Raw genomic sequence first — 16782 nt, 5'->3', positions numbered from 1 at the left:
CAGACACTTGGCTTTGGCATCCAACCTACCTAGTGAGGATGGAAACCCTTCCATCCAGGGTCAGCTTCTGGGGATCAGGGCAACACAGAAGGGTGGGGTAATTTCTTTTGTGGTCTCAACAGTCTGATTTTTACTGATTTGTATAAAAAGTCTTTCAGCTTTTCTCTTGGGATGCTATTTTAATCTCAAGGATCTTTGCTTTAAGAACAGTAGATATAATTACTTTATCACCTACAATATTTGACACATTAACAATAGAGTGAGCTGCTTTATATTAATGATAAAAAAGTCTTCCCACACACTAATTTTTAAATCATTGTCTGAAATAAAACAACTTCTAATTGGGATACAATTGACTTTATAATACAATTAACACATCCTTGATCTTCATTCTATTTTAGATCAACAGTGCTTTGATGAAAAGAGTTCAGTATTATTTTTCTTTTTGAATTCTAGGACTTAGCTGGTTGTGAGCTGCCCTAGCGCTTTCTTCACAAAGGAGGGATTTTAATTTTTAAACAAGAATCCCTCTGCATTGTTTGAAATAGCCTGCTCATATTAAATAATATGTTCTCTAAGTGCTGGCAGGAATACACGAGTTCAATCTTCAGAGAAAAGTCACACAATCCTATTAATAAAACCTTTGCACTAGCACGGATGGTGAGAAACGGAACATAAGCTGTGTAGAAAATCTGAAATGCACAAAGTTGGAAAGAACAAAAGAGAACAAACAATGAACAAAACAATCTTTAGCAATAGCAGCTACAAAACCTTAGCAGAGGAAGTACCTATTCCAGAAACCACTCAATGAAAAGAATATGTCACCCAAAAGAAGTGAGATGTTCAAATTCATCCAAGCGTCAGAAGCCCAGCTGTGGGCTGGATTGCCCGAGATAGCTGCACAAAAATACTGTTCAGCAAATTATTCTTGGCACAAACAAGAAGTTTGGTAAATGCCCTGGGAGAAGGAAACACCCTGATGGTGACACCCAGTGTCAAATGTATAAATAGAGAGGGCTGGGGATGAACATTTGCAGTCCTGAAGCTTATCAGGCTGTGCAGCTAAATTTGGGGTTGCGGTTTGTCTCTTGCCTGCTGTCACCATGAGCTGTGGCACCAAATCTTCGACCAGTACCATTAGAATTAGCAGTGGAGGAGGAGGAGGAGGTGGTGGTGGTGGAAGATGCAGTGGTGGAGGTGGTGGAGGGGGTAGGTCTGGTGGATACTCCTCAGTGTCCTCAAGAAAATACACCTCTTCTGGAGGCAGCGGGGGCTTTTCTGGGAGAAGCTTTGGTGGAGGAGGCTCCAGGACCAGCTATGGGGGAGGCTTTAGCAGTGGCAGCTGTGGCAGGATCAGCCGCAGCAGCTATGGGGGGAGAATGAGTGGTGGTAGTTATGGAGGAGGAATGAGCTGTGGAAGCATGGGAGGAGGACTTGGATCAGGAGGGGGTGGATTTGGGGGCATGGGAGGTGGTTATGGAGGAGGTGGATTTAGTGGCTTTGGGGGTAGTGGTGGCTTTGGTGGTGGTGGCAGCTATGGGGGAGGCAGTTTTGGTGGCATGGGCTTTGGGGAGGATTCTGGCTTGCTCTCCACAAACGAGAAGCTGACCATGCAGAACCTCAACGATCGCCTGGCGTCGTACATGGATAAAGTGCGACGCTTGGAGGAGGAAAATTCCCAACTTGAGCAGCTGATCAGGGAGTGGTACAAAAGTCAAGCTCCCTCTCAGAACAAGGATTACAGCCAATATTACAGGACAATTGAAGAGCTGCAAAACCAGGTATGATGTACTTTGACTAAATGGGAACAGATTCCTATTGGAATGGCGTTTTCCTCATGCAGCACAAGGCCCCTGTTTGGGGTGATATTCCCCTTCCTGGGCTTTGGCTAGGAAGCAGAGTGGTGTGGGGACCAGCTGCTGTCCACACGTGTATTTGGTGCAGGAAGCATTGCTGGGTGCAGAGGCAGATCAGCACCAGTGCCCCATCGCATGGCCTGTGCCATGCTCCCTTCAGTGCTGGGCTGCTGCTGCTCACTCGTTCTTCAGTCTTGAACTGCAGGCTTCATCCTTGCTTGTGTTGTGCTATTATTGCCATATTAATTGGATGTTTTTGTGAATATACAGGATGAGCCAGCATGTGCAGTTAGTCTCATTCCAGCCCTCAGACATTTAACAGTCATGTATCTCTTGTGTGAACATGGCTGTTCTCAAAAGTAATGGAGATTCTGCTTTCCCAAGGTTTTTTGTTGGTTGGGTTGGAGTTTTTTGTTTGTCTGGTTTTTCTTTATTGAATATGAGGAGTTAATTTAGTTATTCTTTCCAACAAGGTATTTTTATTGGATATTTAACAGTAAAGGCACCTTCTTTCACCTGGAAGCAATAAACTCATCTCTCTCAATAGCTCCTGCAGCTCTAGTCAGGCTTGAATGCTTGACATTGCCATAAACCCCTTCTGCAAGGTGTTTGTGCACAGGTGTTTCTTGTCTCTGTCATCAGACTGAAAAGACAACTGACTGAATAACACCTGCCCTCTCCCCTTCAGATTGTTGGTGCCAATGTGGACCTCAACAGGATGCTTCTTGACATGGACAACACCAGAATGACTGTGGATGACTTCAGACTGAAGTGAGTCACTCCCTTCCTGATTCCATCCACTTTGCCTCCCTTTATCCCCACGAGTTTCCATTGCCAATTAATCTTTGTAGAAGCTGGAGACTTTGGGCTGCAATCACAGAATTGTGGGGAAAAGCATTTTGAGAAGGATTGCTTTGGGTTCTCATTATTATTACTCTCCGGACAAGTTCTTGAAGAGACGCATTTAAGGCACTCCATTCTAAGTTTCTTCATCCTTGCATGTAGATTTGTAAGCATAATCCTCATGCTATAAATCTCACAGAGAGAAACTGTACTGAAATCAAACACAGCTATTGGAGACAGAAAGAGAATGGAGTCCTTTCTTCTAAGAATTGACCAGAGATGTAAATGGGAACTGAGATAACAAACAAAGAGGTCTGGCAGCACTTTTATTCTCTTTCTTGTCTGTCATTTAGGTATGAGACTGAATATACTCTCCACCAGAGTGTGGCAAGTGATATCAATGGATTACGCCCACTTTTGGATCAACTGACTCTGTCCAGATCTGACTTGGAGACACAGTTTGAGTCCCTGAAAGAGGAACTGATCTTCCTGAAGAAGAACCATGAAGAGGTAAGTTTCTTCACACTTCAATAACTAAAGAGAACTCAAATAATTTTCCCTTGCTTTTTCCACCAACAGCAACCAGGTTTTGGCCACTGGTTTTGATCATCCAACTTGCCACAAGCCCACTTAGATGTTGAGGAGTGTGCAGAGGCCATAGCTGCCCACAGCTGGTGTCATGAGACACCAGGAACACATGAAACCAGGGGGATGAATGGCTTTCAGTATAAACTACAGTTTGCTTGCTGAACCCATGGAAGGAAAATTGAATAGAGGATCTAGGAGGAGTCAAAATCTAGGAGGAGTCAAAAGAAAGCATTTTTACTCTCTTCAGTGAGATTTCCCACTGAGAAGAAAAGATTCCCACAAAGAGTACACTGCATAGAATTCCTTGCAGCCTTGTGGAGGCAGTGCCAGGGTCACTGTGCAGTGCCTGACTATGAGCAGTGGAGCCTTGGGAATATCAGAATTGTTCCATGGCAAGGGCATGCAGGGCCCTTTTGCTGGAGTCAGGAGCTGTGTGAAGATCCATGTCCTTTTCCTTCCCTTTATTTGAACTGATGCCATTCCTCCTTACCTTCACCCTTTGAGAACTTCATGGGGTTTTTGTGATTTTTTTCAGGAAATGAGAGGACTGCAAGGCCAGTCTGGTGGAGATGTCAATGTGGAGGTCAATGCTACTCCTGGCATTAACTTAATGGAAAAATTGAATGAAATGCGCTGCGAGTACGAGAGGCTCATTGAGAACAACCGGAAGGAGGTGGAAAGCTGGTATGAAACCAAGGTAAAGCACAGGCAGGCTTTGGTGATTAAATCCTTCACAAAGTACTGGACCTATTTACATGTGGTGAAAGGCAATTTATCATGTGTTATTTAAGGGACAATAACTTTATATTACTTTAGGTAGTTTCTTACAACATGTCAGTCCTGGAATATCAGTTTTGTGGTGAAACAAGTAGAGCCTCTGTGCTCCAGCAGCCAGTGAATTACCAGGGTATTGGCAGAGGGTTTGAGGGAAATAAACAGTCTGCATGGAATCTTTATTATTATTAATTGATTTCCTGATGCTTTTATGATAACCCCACAATTTTCTCTAATTATAAAAAATGCCTGAATTTTGGATGTTACTTTTTCAGATGGAAGAAGTTAATCAACAAGTCCACTCCAGTGGCCAGGAGATACAATCAAGCAACCAGCAGATCTCTGAGCTGAGGCGTGAATATCAGAGTCTGGAAATTGAGCTGCAGTCACAGATCAGCATGGTAAGGAAAGGCATTTGCTTCACCCATGACACAGTCTGTATGTGAGAAGAAGAGCTACAGCCAGCAAGTAATCCATCCAAGGAGAATGGGATATTGGATTACTTACCTTCAATTATACACTTTTTTCTGAGGATTTGTGAAGATCTCCTGGTTTTCCCACAAAAATAAATTAAAACCACCACATTCTCATAAACACTGCATTTTGTTTTCCCTTTGCAGATTGACTCTCTGCAATCCAACCTGGATGACACGGAACGCCGTTATAACATGCAGCTGCAGCAGATCCAGGGCATGATCGGGCCCTTGGAGGAGGAGCTGGCCAGCATCCGCTGTGAGATGGAGAGCCAGAACGAGGAGTACAAGATGCTCCTGGGCATAAAAACCCGCCTGGAGCAGGAGATCCAGCAGTACCGGGCACTCCTGGAGGAGGGGCAGCAGGACCTTGTGTACGTACTGACAGAGCACAGCACTGTGGGACACCCAGCTGCTGCTCAGGCAGGAAATGTAACAGTGGAGATTTGCAAAGCAGGTTTTGTACTGAAATGAGGCTGATGCAGCTGCCTTGGCCAATGGCCTCCCAGGTGTGAAATATTTCATTCTGTTCAGAATGTAATTCAAGTGAAGAAAAATTAATGCAGAAATTCTGAACTACCAATTTGGGGCTGGACAAGGAAACCCATGTAAGAGAGTTCCAGGAAAGCCAGGAACAGGAAAGGCAGGAAAAGACCGTAAGCAAAAAAAAAAAAAAAAACAAAAAAACAAACCCAAGCCAACCATAGTTTTCCAAACCTTTATAAAAGTTTCTAAAAGTTCAACCTACTTCAGCCTCACTTATGCAGTGTGCCAGCTTATTCTTGGAAATGGTGCCTGAAACAGCAGCTAAAGTTTCAGTCTCTTCATTCTGATTTTGAGCCATACACTGACGTATGTGCTAAATATTGCAAGGAATCCCTAGGCAGAATGTGGGAAAAGCAAAAGCTCTTGCATTCAAGTTGAAGTTGAAAGGGGGGATAATTTTTGGCACTGCCTCAGTTGTTTTGCTGTGCAGTGCTGGGTTCTAACCAGGAGTACAGCCCAGAGAGGTGCTGGCTCCTGGGCAGCAGCTGTAGCTCAGTGGCTTTTGAATGGCAAAGTACTGTTGATTAACATTTTTTCCCCTTCTTTCTTTCTCTTTGCAGAATCCCAGCAGGAGGAATGGGAGGAGGCACGGGAGGAGGCATGGGAGGTGGTAGAATTGGAGGTGGTGGTTATTCTGGAGGAGGAAGAGGAGGAGGTGGTGGCATGAGTGGTGGCTATGGAGGTGGTGGCAGCGGAATGGGAGGAGGAATGGGAGGAGGAAGCTGTGGAGGAGGAATGGGAGGAGGAAGTGGAGGAATGGGAGGGGGAAGTGGAGGAATGGGAGGAGGAAGCGGTGGTGGATGCATTGGAGGAGGAGGAGGAAGAACCTCAGGAGGCATCAGCAGTTCCCACTCCTACTCTTCATCTTCCCAGTCCCAGGCCTGCAGGAGTGGTGGCGAAAGCCAAGGTGAGAATTCTGGTATGGGCATAGTGTTCCCTCAGTCACATCCTGACTAATTTATTCACTAATTTATACCAACATACTCTTCCAGAGGCTACTGAGTACTGAGGATAAACTAAACAGTACTGAGGATAAACTAAACTTTCTGGGAAGTATTAGATTTACCATTACTAACAATTCTTTCCTCTTTGTGTGCAAAGGATCAACTCCACTTCCAGAGCATACAGTGCATTTCTATTCCATTTTGCAGGTGATATCAGCTGATCTTGTAGTTTAACCTCAGGTGTTTTTTTCCATCAGTCTCATTCTTTGCAGAATCTCATAAATCCTGCAGCCTTTGAGCCATGCTGGAGTTTTCCTTTTTGCTTTTGGAATGCTTATGGCCACTTCCACATAATCCTAATGTCTGGGGGATGCTGGTATCTTGGACATTCAGTGCCAGGATTGATGAAGTTTGTGCTTGTTTTTTCTCTAAACAGGATATGGAAGAAAATCTTTTGACTAAGAATTTACATCAAGGATCCTCCAGTGCAAGACCTTTCAAAAAGAAACTGGCCCAAATCCGCTGCATTCCCCACACTCCCAAGGAAAGTTGATGCTCTGAACAGTTCCTGGGAGGTGCAGATGCCACCTCTCCCCCTGCCCTGCATGCTCTGTGCTGCTTCTGCCCACAAAGCTCTGCAGCTTTGGTCATTGGCACTTAAACTGCTGCTTTACAGCTCCAACCTGTTTGGTACTCAGGTTGCTCTGAATCAGGAAAATGTCTCTAATAAAATTCATTTCTGTCTGATGCAACCAGAATCCTGTATGGGGTTTTTCTTTCCTTTTGTAGGTGTAAACACTTAGAAAACACAAAGTCATGCCAAGACACACCTCCAGGTAGAGAGGCTGATGATACACTCCAGTAGTGGATAACAAAATTTAGAGTTAAAACACAATTTCTGAGCAGTAGGGGCAGATCAGAATCTTCTTGGGCTGTGCCTTTGTTCTTTTAATAATATGTCAGATATTCCTGAGAGCTGAGTTCTGAAACCCAGCAGATGAATATCAACCTTAAAGGGACTGCAGAACCTCAGCGCTGAATGACTCTAATGGTGCTGGCAGCATGTGAGGGTCCACAAAGGAACATTAATGATTACAGAGCTGTGGTTGTAAAATGAAACCAATGTTTCAATTCACAAAACCTTGATGGGTACTCCTAGGTTTAACCTGGAAATGCACAGATAAGGGATCTTGTTTTGAAATGATAAGAAGTGAAAGGGAAATATAATTTACAGGAACTTTACAAAGTTCATTTCCATAAAATGTTGATATTGACAGCAATTGCCTTCAACCTCTGAGGAATTCAGTACATGTAGAAGGGCCTGGAATGTTCACTTCTGTATACAGCTACCATTGTACCCCAGGAAGTGAGGGGCCAAAATTCCAGTGAGGCTGCCCAAGGGGAGGGTACATCTCACCTGCACAGAACCTTGCAGGCTGAGCTGCAGCTGCAGGGCTGCATAAAAGGGAGGGGCCTCAAAGTTGAGTTGAGATTGAAACAAAATGTGAGTTCCACAGAAGAGCAGCAGCACTGCTGAGTAACACAACAGATGCACGTAAGTATGGATTGAGAGAACAGATACAAAATTGATTTCCAGAAATACACATCACACTGCCATCTCAGCACTTGGAAACCATTCAGAGAAACAGAAACACTTGGCTTACACCAAGCCAAAGTGTGCTGGCATTTTGCTGGCAGGAACAAGCCTTTTCAGGCTTGTTAAACAGAGTTTGTGCTGCATAAATGCTGCCAAGTACACACAACAGGAACAGTGAGATTCTAGTAATGCTAATTTCTCTTTCTTTGGTTTAGAAACTTGAACTACACACAGCATCCAGAAAGAGCTATGGTGTTCATGATAGACGGTCTGAGGATTAAGAATTGTGTGTATTCCAGAGCCCTCTAAGGGAGGGAATTGCACTGTCACCTCCTACAGGTGCAGGGAGAGGGACAGAGACCTCCACTGATGTCATGCCAAGATACACCTCCAGGCAGAGAGGTTGATGATACACTCCAGTAGCTGATCAAAATTTAGAGTTAAAACACAATTTCTGAGCAGTAGGGGCAGATCACAATCTTCTTAGGAAACTGTTCCAAACAGTCTATGCTTTAAACTAACCTTGGAAGAGTATTTATTTCCCTCACTCCTAATTACTTTGCTGCCCAGGAGGCACTAAGTGCTACACACCAGACAGTGAAGTCCAGAAGGGGTTAAAAAGAATGAAGACAGCAACTACTGAGAGACCCAGGTGGGGGGACAGAAGGATTTCCAAGATTATTTTACATCCACAAGGCACAGTATTGGGTTTATGTGGCAATGTTTGGGTAGCAGGGGATACAGGGGGGTTTCTGAGAAGAAATCTGGCGAGAAGCTGCCAGAAGCTCCCCTGTGTCCAATGGAGGCAGTGCCAGCCCAGGACAGCCCCGCTGCCACCAGGGCAGGGCCCCTCAGGGTAACAGAGCTACCAAGGGAGAACAAACCTGCACAACTGCAGCCGGAGAGAGGAGCAGGCTTATTTCTTCTTCTGTAATATGGAACCTCTTCCTGAAACACCTCTAGGCTGAATCCATCCTCCCTCTCTGTGGATAAGCTGATTTTGAGGTGGCAATTCACAGCAGGACCCACCAGCTCCTTGTGCTTCCTCTGCACAGCCCAGTGCCTCTTCTGTTTGAGGCTTTTCTCAGTTTCACAGGACCTTGATTAGTAAAGATGGGAAAAGCAGCTCACTGCCCTTCCCTATTGCACGGGCAGTGGAAAAAAATACACAAGTATTTCTGACTCTCTGTTGGGTGGTGCAAGGTATTCTGTCGTGGTTGCAAAACACCCTTCACTGTAATGAGCTCAGGTAATGATGATGTTTTTTCAGATCTAATCTTTGGCTGTTTTAATCAAACTTATTTTTTCATTTTATCATGTAATTCAAGGATGTATTCTGAGAAATTACTATTTAAACACAGTGATAAAAATATGCAAAGTAAAATACTTCTCCTCTCAATTTCCTCTGAGTCCATTTAAAACTGTTACAATAAAATTAGAAGCTCTTTGATAGAAAGTATTCAATATTTTTTCCCTTGCACAGTTATTTCGTGGCTGTTACACAGAGTTTTCTTCAAAAAGAAAAAAGACTGTGATCCACATGCTGCATGTTCAGAGAAAGCTGAATGCCAGCAGGACTTTATTCAACACAGAGTGAAAAATTTCAAGTCAAGTCTTCTTCTGTAACAAAGATGGGAATGCAGTCTTCAAAATTTTATTTTCAGTGCATAAAAGTAGATCTGTATAAAGGTGATGTAATTTAAAATCAATCAACGAATGAAGAGTCCCTTGGAGCCAGCTGGTATTACGAATCATGTCTGTGATCTCAGGTGGAAGACTAAAGCTGAGCTACTGAGTTTCAAAGCATAAAGAATTATGGACACAGACAATGAAGCAGAAGCTTCATTAGCTGCCGTTACCAGCGCGATATTGCCAGATTAACAGAAACTCAGACATAAGACATTGTACAACAAAGTATCCAACAAGGAGCCACCCACATAAAATTATAGTGCAGCTAGGTGTGAATCAACTGAGACATATTTGCACTGAATGGTAATGCCTTTTACTTACCTCAGACAAAATTCCCCTTAGCACATCATTTTTGGCATGAGCACTGTGGCTGGCAAACCCCATGGGAAGCTGGACTGCCTGGCAGGTGACACCCACCTGGGCAGGTATAAATAGCCACCAGCAAGGACAGCCGGCTGCACTTTGATTTCCTCTATCTCGCTGTGCAGAGCTTTGCATCTGGGGCTGAGTGTCTGATCCCTTCACCATGAGCTGCAGCATCAAGAGAACATCCAGCACCTCGTACAGGAGCGGAGGAGGAGGTGGAGGCGCCTGCGGCGGCGGCAGCGGCCGCAGCTCCTCCGTGTCCTGCCGGCGCTACGCCTCCTCCGTCATCGGCGGGGGCAGCTACGGCGGGGCAGCCTGCGGGGGCTACGGGGGCGGCCTGAGCATGGGCAGCCTGGCCGGGGGCTTTGGCGGGGGCTTTGCGGGGAGCTGCGGCCCTGGGGGGGACCTGCTGCTCAGCGGCAATGAGAAGCTCACCATGCAGAACCTCAACGACCGCCTGGCCTCTTACCTGGACAAGGTGCGAAGGCTGGAGGAAGAGAACGCTCAGCTTGAGCACCACATCCGCGAGTGGTACAGGAAACAAGCTCCCAGCGTCTCCAAGGACTACAGCTCCTACTACCAGACCATTGAACAACTCCAAAATCAGGTAGGATCATCCCGGCACACGTGGCTCCATCTCCCATCTCCCACAGGCTCCTCTCTCCTCTAAGGCCTTCCTCCTTCCTCTCTGCTTCTTCCTCCTCCCTCTGTCCCCAGCACTGGGCTCTACCACCACAGGTGGCATGGCTGTGCTGGTGGTATCACAACCTGCTGAGCTGCACCTCCCATCCCCTGGCTGAGCAAACCCTCACAGCAGCCCACGGGCAGCAGGGCACAGCCCCAGGCACCAGCAGCTCCAGCAGCCACAGACACGCTGGCTCACGCACCGTGCATCCCACGTTGTGCAGGTGGCTCCAAACCAACCATGTGTGGTTTGCAGTGCTTCCCTCTGCTCCCAGCCAGATCAGCTGGATGGAGTGCAAAGCCAAAGTAGGATTGGAGCTCCCTTTAGCCTTTCACACTCCTACAGACACCAGGTAGAACGACTGAGGTCTTCCATTACAATCAGGTCACACAGTACCAAAAAACCAGATTAAACAGACACTGTGAAGAAGCACTTTTTATAGAAAGGGCTGCAAACACTCTTTGGGACTCATGAGAGCTGTCCCTAACTTGAGAAAAGGAAGAGCATGGATTTGGCAGGATGGTCTGTGATAGCAGAAGCTTCCCTGAAAAGTAAATCTGGATCGTTACCATTCCATATGGCCCCTGCACTACTGCGAGTAACAATTCTAAGACCCCCAGTAACACCCTACCAAAGCTTAGAGCCTTCTTTTTGCTTGTCTTGAAAATCTGGAACACAGAAAGACTGCTCTCCACTTTCCCCTTTTGCAGATTATATCTGCCACTGTGGACAATAACAGAATGCTTCTTGACATCGATAACAGCAAGATGACTGCCGATGACTTCAGAATGAAGTGAGTAGCACCCTGTGAACCTTGCATGTCTGTAAAATCCCTCTCATCACCATCTAGGAAGGCAAGGGAGGACTGCCCTGGGTGGTATTACTGAGTCATCCTGTTTTACTGGAATACTGATCTTAGAAAGATGTGTGCTATTGACTGCAGCATCTCATTTTCCCATTTCTCTGTCTCTGTGTGTGTGACACAGGTATGAGAATGAGCTGGTCATCCGTCAGACCGTGGAGGCTGACATCAATGGCCTGAGAAATCTCATGGATGACCTGACTCTGGTTAGATCTTCACTGGAATCTGAGCTGGAGTCCTTGAAGGATGAGCTGATGGCTCTCAAGAGAAACCATGAGGAGGTACGATCCAATGATAATAGCACAGCCAAAGACACAATCCCTGATTCTTCATGGCTCCCACCATCACATATCCAGTCCATTTCAAATTATCCCATGGGATTGTCGTTCCTTTGTATCTTGGTAGCGCTTTGCCCACAGTCCTCAGCAAAACAATGACCTGTGTGTGCTCTTGTATCTCTCTCTGGATTCCCTGCAGGAAATGAGGCAGCTCCAGTCCCAGACTGGTGGCGATGTGAGCGTGGAGGTCAACGCTGCCCCTGGACAAGACTTGACAAAGATCCTCAATGACCTGAGAGATGAATATGAGCAGATCATTGAGAAGAACCGCAGGGAGGTGGAGCAGTGGTATGAGGTCAAGGTATGTAGCAATGCCCAGAGTGGAGTCTCCTTTGGTGGCACAGCCCAGACACCCTGGTACTGGGACTGGCTGAAACAGAGGGGCTCCCTGGAGATGTGAGCTCTCATTCAGCACATCTGCTCCCTCGTGGCTCAGAAAGCGTCTCTGGGGTTTGACTCTGCAGATCCAAGAAGTCAATCAGCAGGTCACTTCCAGCAGCCAGGACATCCAGACCAGCAGCCACCAGCTCTCCGAGCTGAGGCGTGAGATGCAGAACCTGGAGATCGAGCTGCAGGCACAGCTCAGCACGGTACGTGGGCAGCATCTGGGAGCCCTTCCCTCCTTGGCACGGGCAGGGAGATGCAGAACTCTGCTGCTCAACTCCTGTGTTTGCCTTTCCAGAAAAACTCTCTGGAAAACTCCCTGTCGGAAACCGAGTCTCGCTACAGCTTCCTGCTGCAACAAATCCAGATGCAGATCAACTCCGTGGAGGAGGAGCTGGCCAGCATCCGCTGTGAGATGGAGGGTCAGAGCCAGGAGTACAAGATGCTCCTGGGTATAAAAACCCGTCTGGAGCAGGAGATCCAGCAGTACCGGTCACTGCTGCAGGAGGGGCAGCAGGATCTTGTGTAGGTATTTCATATCATAGCAAGGGAGTAAAAAGAAATCATGTACTTATTTACCAAGAGGCTTTTAGTCCCTGAAGCTACACCAATATATCTTTCAACTGAATATCTAATGTTAGTAGGTTTTGATGAATTCTCTGTTGTTTTGTTTTTGTTTTTTTTACAGTACCTCCCAAGGAGCTTTCCAAGGGGGTGGAAAATCCTCCCAGTCATATTCTGCTTCCTACTCTCATTCCCAGTGTGGAGAAATGTCAGGTAAGTCAACATTTTGTAAGCATGTTATTATTAGTGGGTTACATCTGTCCCAATGGTTGCAATGTATTTGGTCAGAAAAAAGGTTTGTAGTTTGTGCTGGGAAATATTCTGAGGTCCATTAGCCTGGGAGTGAGAATCCTCATTACTCTGTTGCAGCAGAATCAGGGGTTAAAATACAGCAAGTACTGCGATTCCCTCTGCCTAAATATAAAATACAGTTTATAAACTTTATGGGATGGGAAATACTTCTTTGCTTCTTGGAATAATAAAAAAATACAGTTCTGAGAAAGCACCCAGGGTGCTGCTGGGCATTGAGCCTCTGCTCCTCTGCTCTAACACCGTCAGGTGTAAGAATTCCACTCAGCAGGAATGCTCAGACTTCCCCTCAAGGCAGTGATTTGCTCTGTGCTCACACAGGTCAGTCAAGAGTGTGCTAGAGCAGCAGGAGGGACCCTGGCACCGTCCAGCTGCGACGCACCGACCATGGGCAGCGAGAGACACCCGAGAGCTTCTGCAGCACGGCCGAGGCAGCGGAAGGGTTTGGAAGACGAGCCTGGCCACCTGCCCCAGCACCCCCTCCTCCACCCTGCAATGCTTGGCTTACTCAACTTGTCTTTGGCAACTCATTCTTTGTTAAAGGGCTCACACTCTGCTGGTAACTCTGCTCTAATAAACCTTTATGTCTGCAATTCAAATCACAACATGTCTGAGAAATTAAATTCAACCAACCTCGTGCGGGTGCTTATCCAGATCATCCACTAAATACGGGCTGTGGAGTTGCACTGGGTACATGAGCTCACATCAGTCCATTCTGCACTAGGAAAATGGACACAGTGCTGGGATAGAACCACTGAGTGAAAGGAAATATCAGGAATTGTGACCATGGCTGTGTGAGGTGAGACAACAGCCAGCCTCTGCTGAGGGGAACTGCCGGGTGAGGCTGGCAGAACTCTCTCTTCACAAGCAAGAGGTATAAGGTTGAAAATAGAAATCTTGTTGTCAGTTCTTGACACAATTTTTCTCCTTCCTGAGATGTTAAAAACCATGTACCATTTGTTTCTTAATGGTCACTAAGGGATTGCTTTCTGGCCCCTTGCCTAGCCACTTGAACTAAAGAGAATGAATTATGTGAGCGAAAGGAGAAAGAAAACACAAATGATGGGCAACTATCAGGAGATTAACTGTTAATTTACTAAACTGTGGCAAAGGTACTACTGTGAGTTATCTGAGTCCATTAATCTCATCACAGAGTACTGTGGGAAGGAAGGTGTGACTCAGGTGAGGTTCTTCCAGCATGAAGGGGCTTCCTCACAAGTATTTCTACACTTCTGTTGCACAGAGAATGACGTATTGCTGACTTCTGTTGGGAGAAACAGACAGCAAGACAATGGATCTGTTCCTTTCAGTGTCATGTACCAAAAAACATTCCAGTGTTTTATGACAGAAATTTCAATTTAAATACAGATATAATACCAAGAACCCAATTTCTGTTAGTACACACAGCTGGCTAATACTCTGCCTTAACAGAAATCAGATACACATTCCTTTCACTGAAGGTATTTTCTACATTTTACTGCTGAAGAACATAAAATATGAAACAAAATTAGAGTTGAGACAGGAATAATAAATTAGGACAGCTCCTTCAGATGTATTTTGCTTTCTGAAGATCACAGTGAAGCTCCTTTCAGTCTCTGACTGTTGTGCACCAGATACACAAAATCAACCATGTATCACTTACAGATGCGTGTTCCTCCCTTCCCCACTGATTAAACCTGGTTTCTCATATTTCCCATTTCATTTCAGGCTGAAGGATTTATCTGTTAGGGTAATGCAATTAAACACTTTCTCATCACAACCAACTTAGAAGAGTTTGATTTTGTTTAGGTCTTCTGTCAGTGACCACATGCCTTGGCTGTGCCAGCACAGCACCCTGACTGCAGCCTGCAGTTTGTCCAGAAAGAACACACTTTCTACTCCTGTTGAAAAACTGACTTATCAGTCCAGCATCAGGAATTTCTGTGAATAAAAGCCTGTCTACAATGAATAAAAAGCTCGTATCAGGTTTTAACTGTATAGAAAGTGATGTAAAGCAAGTGCAAACATGACTTTTGTCTCTAGAGGCTGCCAGAGCTCACTCAGGTCTCAGCTGTGTTTACTGTAGCCAAAGCAGCTGAAGGAAACATCTTTTAAAGCTGGATTATGGAACCTTAAACTACAGAGAATGTCTATAACTAAAGAACTAAAATGTTATTTTGCTTCCTTCTGATGTTCCAGAAGCACAGAGAAGCATTGAAATGATAAAAATACAGTCCTCACTCAGAGAGCTCCTGGGAACTCCAGAGCTGCAGTGTCTGTCCCCATTTCTGAGCCGGTTTGGGAGTGTGAGGTCTTGGTGCAGTGTGTGGCACTGGGGAGAGTCCTCAGGATCAGCTCACTGTGGAGTCCTGCTGCTGGCAGCACAATGCCCTCCACACATTGCTGCTGGTCCACAGGTCATTAACCCCCACCCAGGGATGGGCCAAGGCCTGTCCTGGGGACAACACACACCACAGGTGTGCCACAGGCACAGCAAGACCCACAGCCTCCACCTAAGGCTGGCAGGTGCTCCAGAAAACTTGTGCTATTTCTGTGATCAGGTATCCTGACACCACTGCCTGCTCCCAGTGCTCACTTCACTCATCCATGTTCTTAACACTTGTTTAGTGTTCTGAAAATATCTACAGGATAGGAAAAAAAGGCTTTGGTAGGGAGAAATCTAGAATTCAATTAGTTGCCATCATTGATAACAGGAGTGCATGGATGCAGGTAGAGGGGAAGAGAATAGGAAAGGATCACTCTGCTGGATGAGCTTAATTTCCCTTGGGAAGTATCTCTAAATTTGTCCTTTTTCAGTGGTAGGAAGGACTATGAGTAATGATTTAGATCAGCTGTGGAATTAAAATGGCTCACACTTAATAGGATTTTCTGTAGGTCTCTACATAAAAAAGTTTATGAGCCCACCCCATGGAGTGACATAAGAGGAAGATGAGCCCAGAATGAGGGGTTGTGGAAATCCTACAGCCCTGAATGAACTGAACAAATGCACAGGTTGAGTGATGCTGCAGGACAATGGATGAGGAATGCACAAATGGAGTTCCTGATGAAACTCTTGGGAGTAGCACTCTTCTTACCAAGACCACATTTGACTCATTTACTGTAAAGCAATTAATTACCAGTAATTGTATCTAGGATTGTCCTCTCCCTCTAGTGTCACTGAAGACATGCATCCAGTAATGGCACCACAGCCTCTGTGGAAACCACAGGCTGCTTTTTGTTCTTCTGCCAATCTGGAGCATCCAACTTCACCAGTGAGTAAACAGCACTGGAAAGGGTTCACAGCATCCCTACTTCAAATAAACTTCTGACTTGCAGAGGTCCATGGGGTGCACTATGAGCAAAAGGTCTGCCAGGGGAAAATGTGATTTCAAAGCTCTTACAGTGCCTTTGAATGGCTGAGGAGCCTCAACACCTTTTACAGCAAAACATGTCTGACCTGCTTCTGTCATGGTGAAAGGTAATGGCTCCTGAACAGTCTTGGCTTGTGAAGTAAATCAGCAGGTCCAAACTCACTCACACAGCCAACTCAGGCCAAGAGCCATGTCCACAGGACAGTGGGCAGAAATGCACATGGAGACAAGGAAAGACTCCCAAGTTATAGAACAGTCTAGAGGTGAAATGCTTGGGATGCAGTCATGGCAGTAAGGATGGTCAGACCACCTATTCCAAAAAGAAAAGAGGAACAGAGAGACAGAGAAAAGGCACCTGGTGATAGTATGAAATTACAGCATTGGGAAATGTCAGAAATTGTTGGGCCGGGTGTTGTGATGCAACAATGCTGAGAAGGAAAAATAAAATCAACACCTCTGGCACTAACACCAATCAGCAATAAACTTCTCATAGGGGAGAATAAAAGTGCATTTCAACAATCTAATGAGGAAAATATGACTAAGGAATCACACCCTATGAGAAAATAATTTTTATTTTTTAATAAAGATGACTCAGTCTCAATAACATATGCAAA

At 45.6% G+C, this 16782-nt stretch overlaps 2 protein-coding genes across 2 annotated transcripts; both read left to right on the top strand.

Annotated features, from left to right (window-relative positions):
* Nucleotides 1-1103: 1103 nt before the first annotated feature.
* On the top strand, nt 1104-6697 carry LOC121347681 (keratin, type I cytoskeletal 17-like). Its single transcript, XM_041426508.1, has 8 exons — nt 1104-1781; nt 2545-2627; nt 3053-3209; nt 3823-3984; nt 4337-4462; nt 4682-4908; nt 5641-5987; nt 6461-6697. The coding sequence occupies exons 1-8, from the start codon at nt 1104-1106 to the stop codon at nt 6484-6486; spliced, it is 1806 nt and encodes a 601-aa protein (XP_041282442.1). The 3' UTR covers nt 6487-6697.
* A 3139-nt stretch (nt 6698-9836) lies between these two features.
* Nucleotides 9837-13287, top strand: LOC121347682 (keratin, type I cytoskeletal 14-like). The gene is made up of 8 exons (XM_041426509.1): nt 9837-10283; nt 11072-11154; nt 11348-11504; nt 11701-11862; nt 12026-12151; nt 12244-12470; nt 12634-12722; nt 13140-13287. The coding sequence occupies exons 1-8, from the start codon at nt 9837-9839 to the stop codon at nt 13157-13159; spliced, it is 1311 nt and encodes a 436-aa protein (XP_041282443.1). The 3' UTR covers nt 13160-13287.
* Nucleotides 13288-16782: the final 3495 nt, after the last annotated feature.

The sequence above is a fragment of the Onychostruthus taczanowskii genome, unplaced genomic scaffold, assembly GCF_017590055.1.
Source record: "Onychostruthus taczanowskii isolate IOZ18803 unplaced genomic scaffold, ASM1759005v1 scaffold91, whole genome shotgun sequence".
NCBI classification, from domain to species: domain Eukaryota; kingdom Metazoa; phylum Chordata; class Aves; order Passeriformes; family Passeridae; genus Onychostruthus; species Onychostruthus taczanowskii.
This window is presented reverse-complemented; position numbering and strand designations above follow the sequence as displayed.

Excerpts from the sequence above, each read along its gene's own strand:
- LOC121347682 (XM_041426509.1), top strand. The coding sequence starts at position 9,837 with ATGAGCTGCAGCATCAAGAGAACATCCAGCACCTCGTACAGGAGCGGA. Across the intron at positions 10,284-11,071 it reads TTGAACAACTCCAAAATCAG|ATTATATCTGCCACTGTGGA; the intron begins GTAGGATCATCC and ends CCCCTTTTGCAG. Across the intron at positions 12,152-12,243 it reads TGCAGGCACAGCTCAGCACG|AAAAACTCTCTGGAAAACTC; the intron begins GTACGTGGGCAG and ends TTGCCTTTCCAG.
- LOC121347681 (XM_041426508.1), top strand. The coding sequence starts at position 1,104 with ATGAGCTGTGGCACCAAATCTTCGACCAGTACCATTAGAATTAGCAGT. Across the intron at positions 3,210-3,822 it reads TGAAGAAGAACCATGAAGAG|GAAATGAGAGGACTGCAAGG; the intron begins GTAAGTTTCTTC and ends GATTTTTTTCAG. Across the intron at positions 3,985-4,336 it reads AAAGCTGGTATGAAACCAAG|ATGGAAGAAGTTAATCAACA; the intron begins GTAAAGCACAGG and ends TTACTTTTTCAG.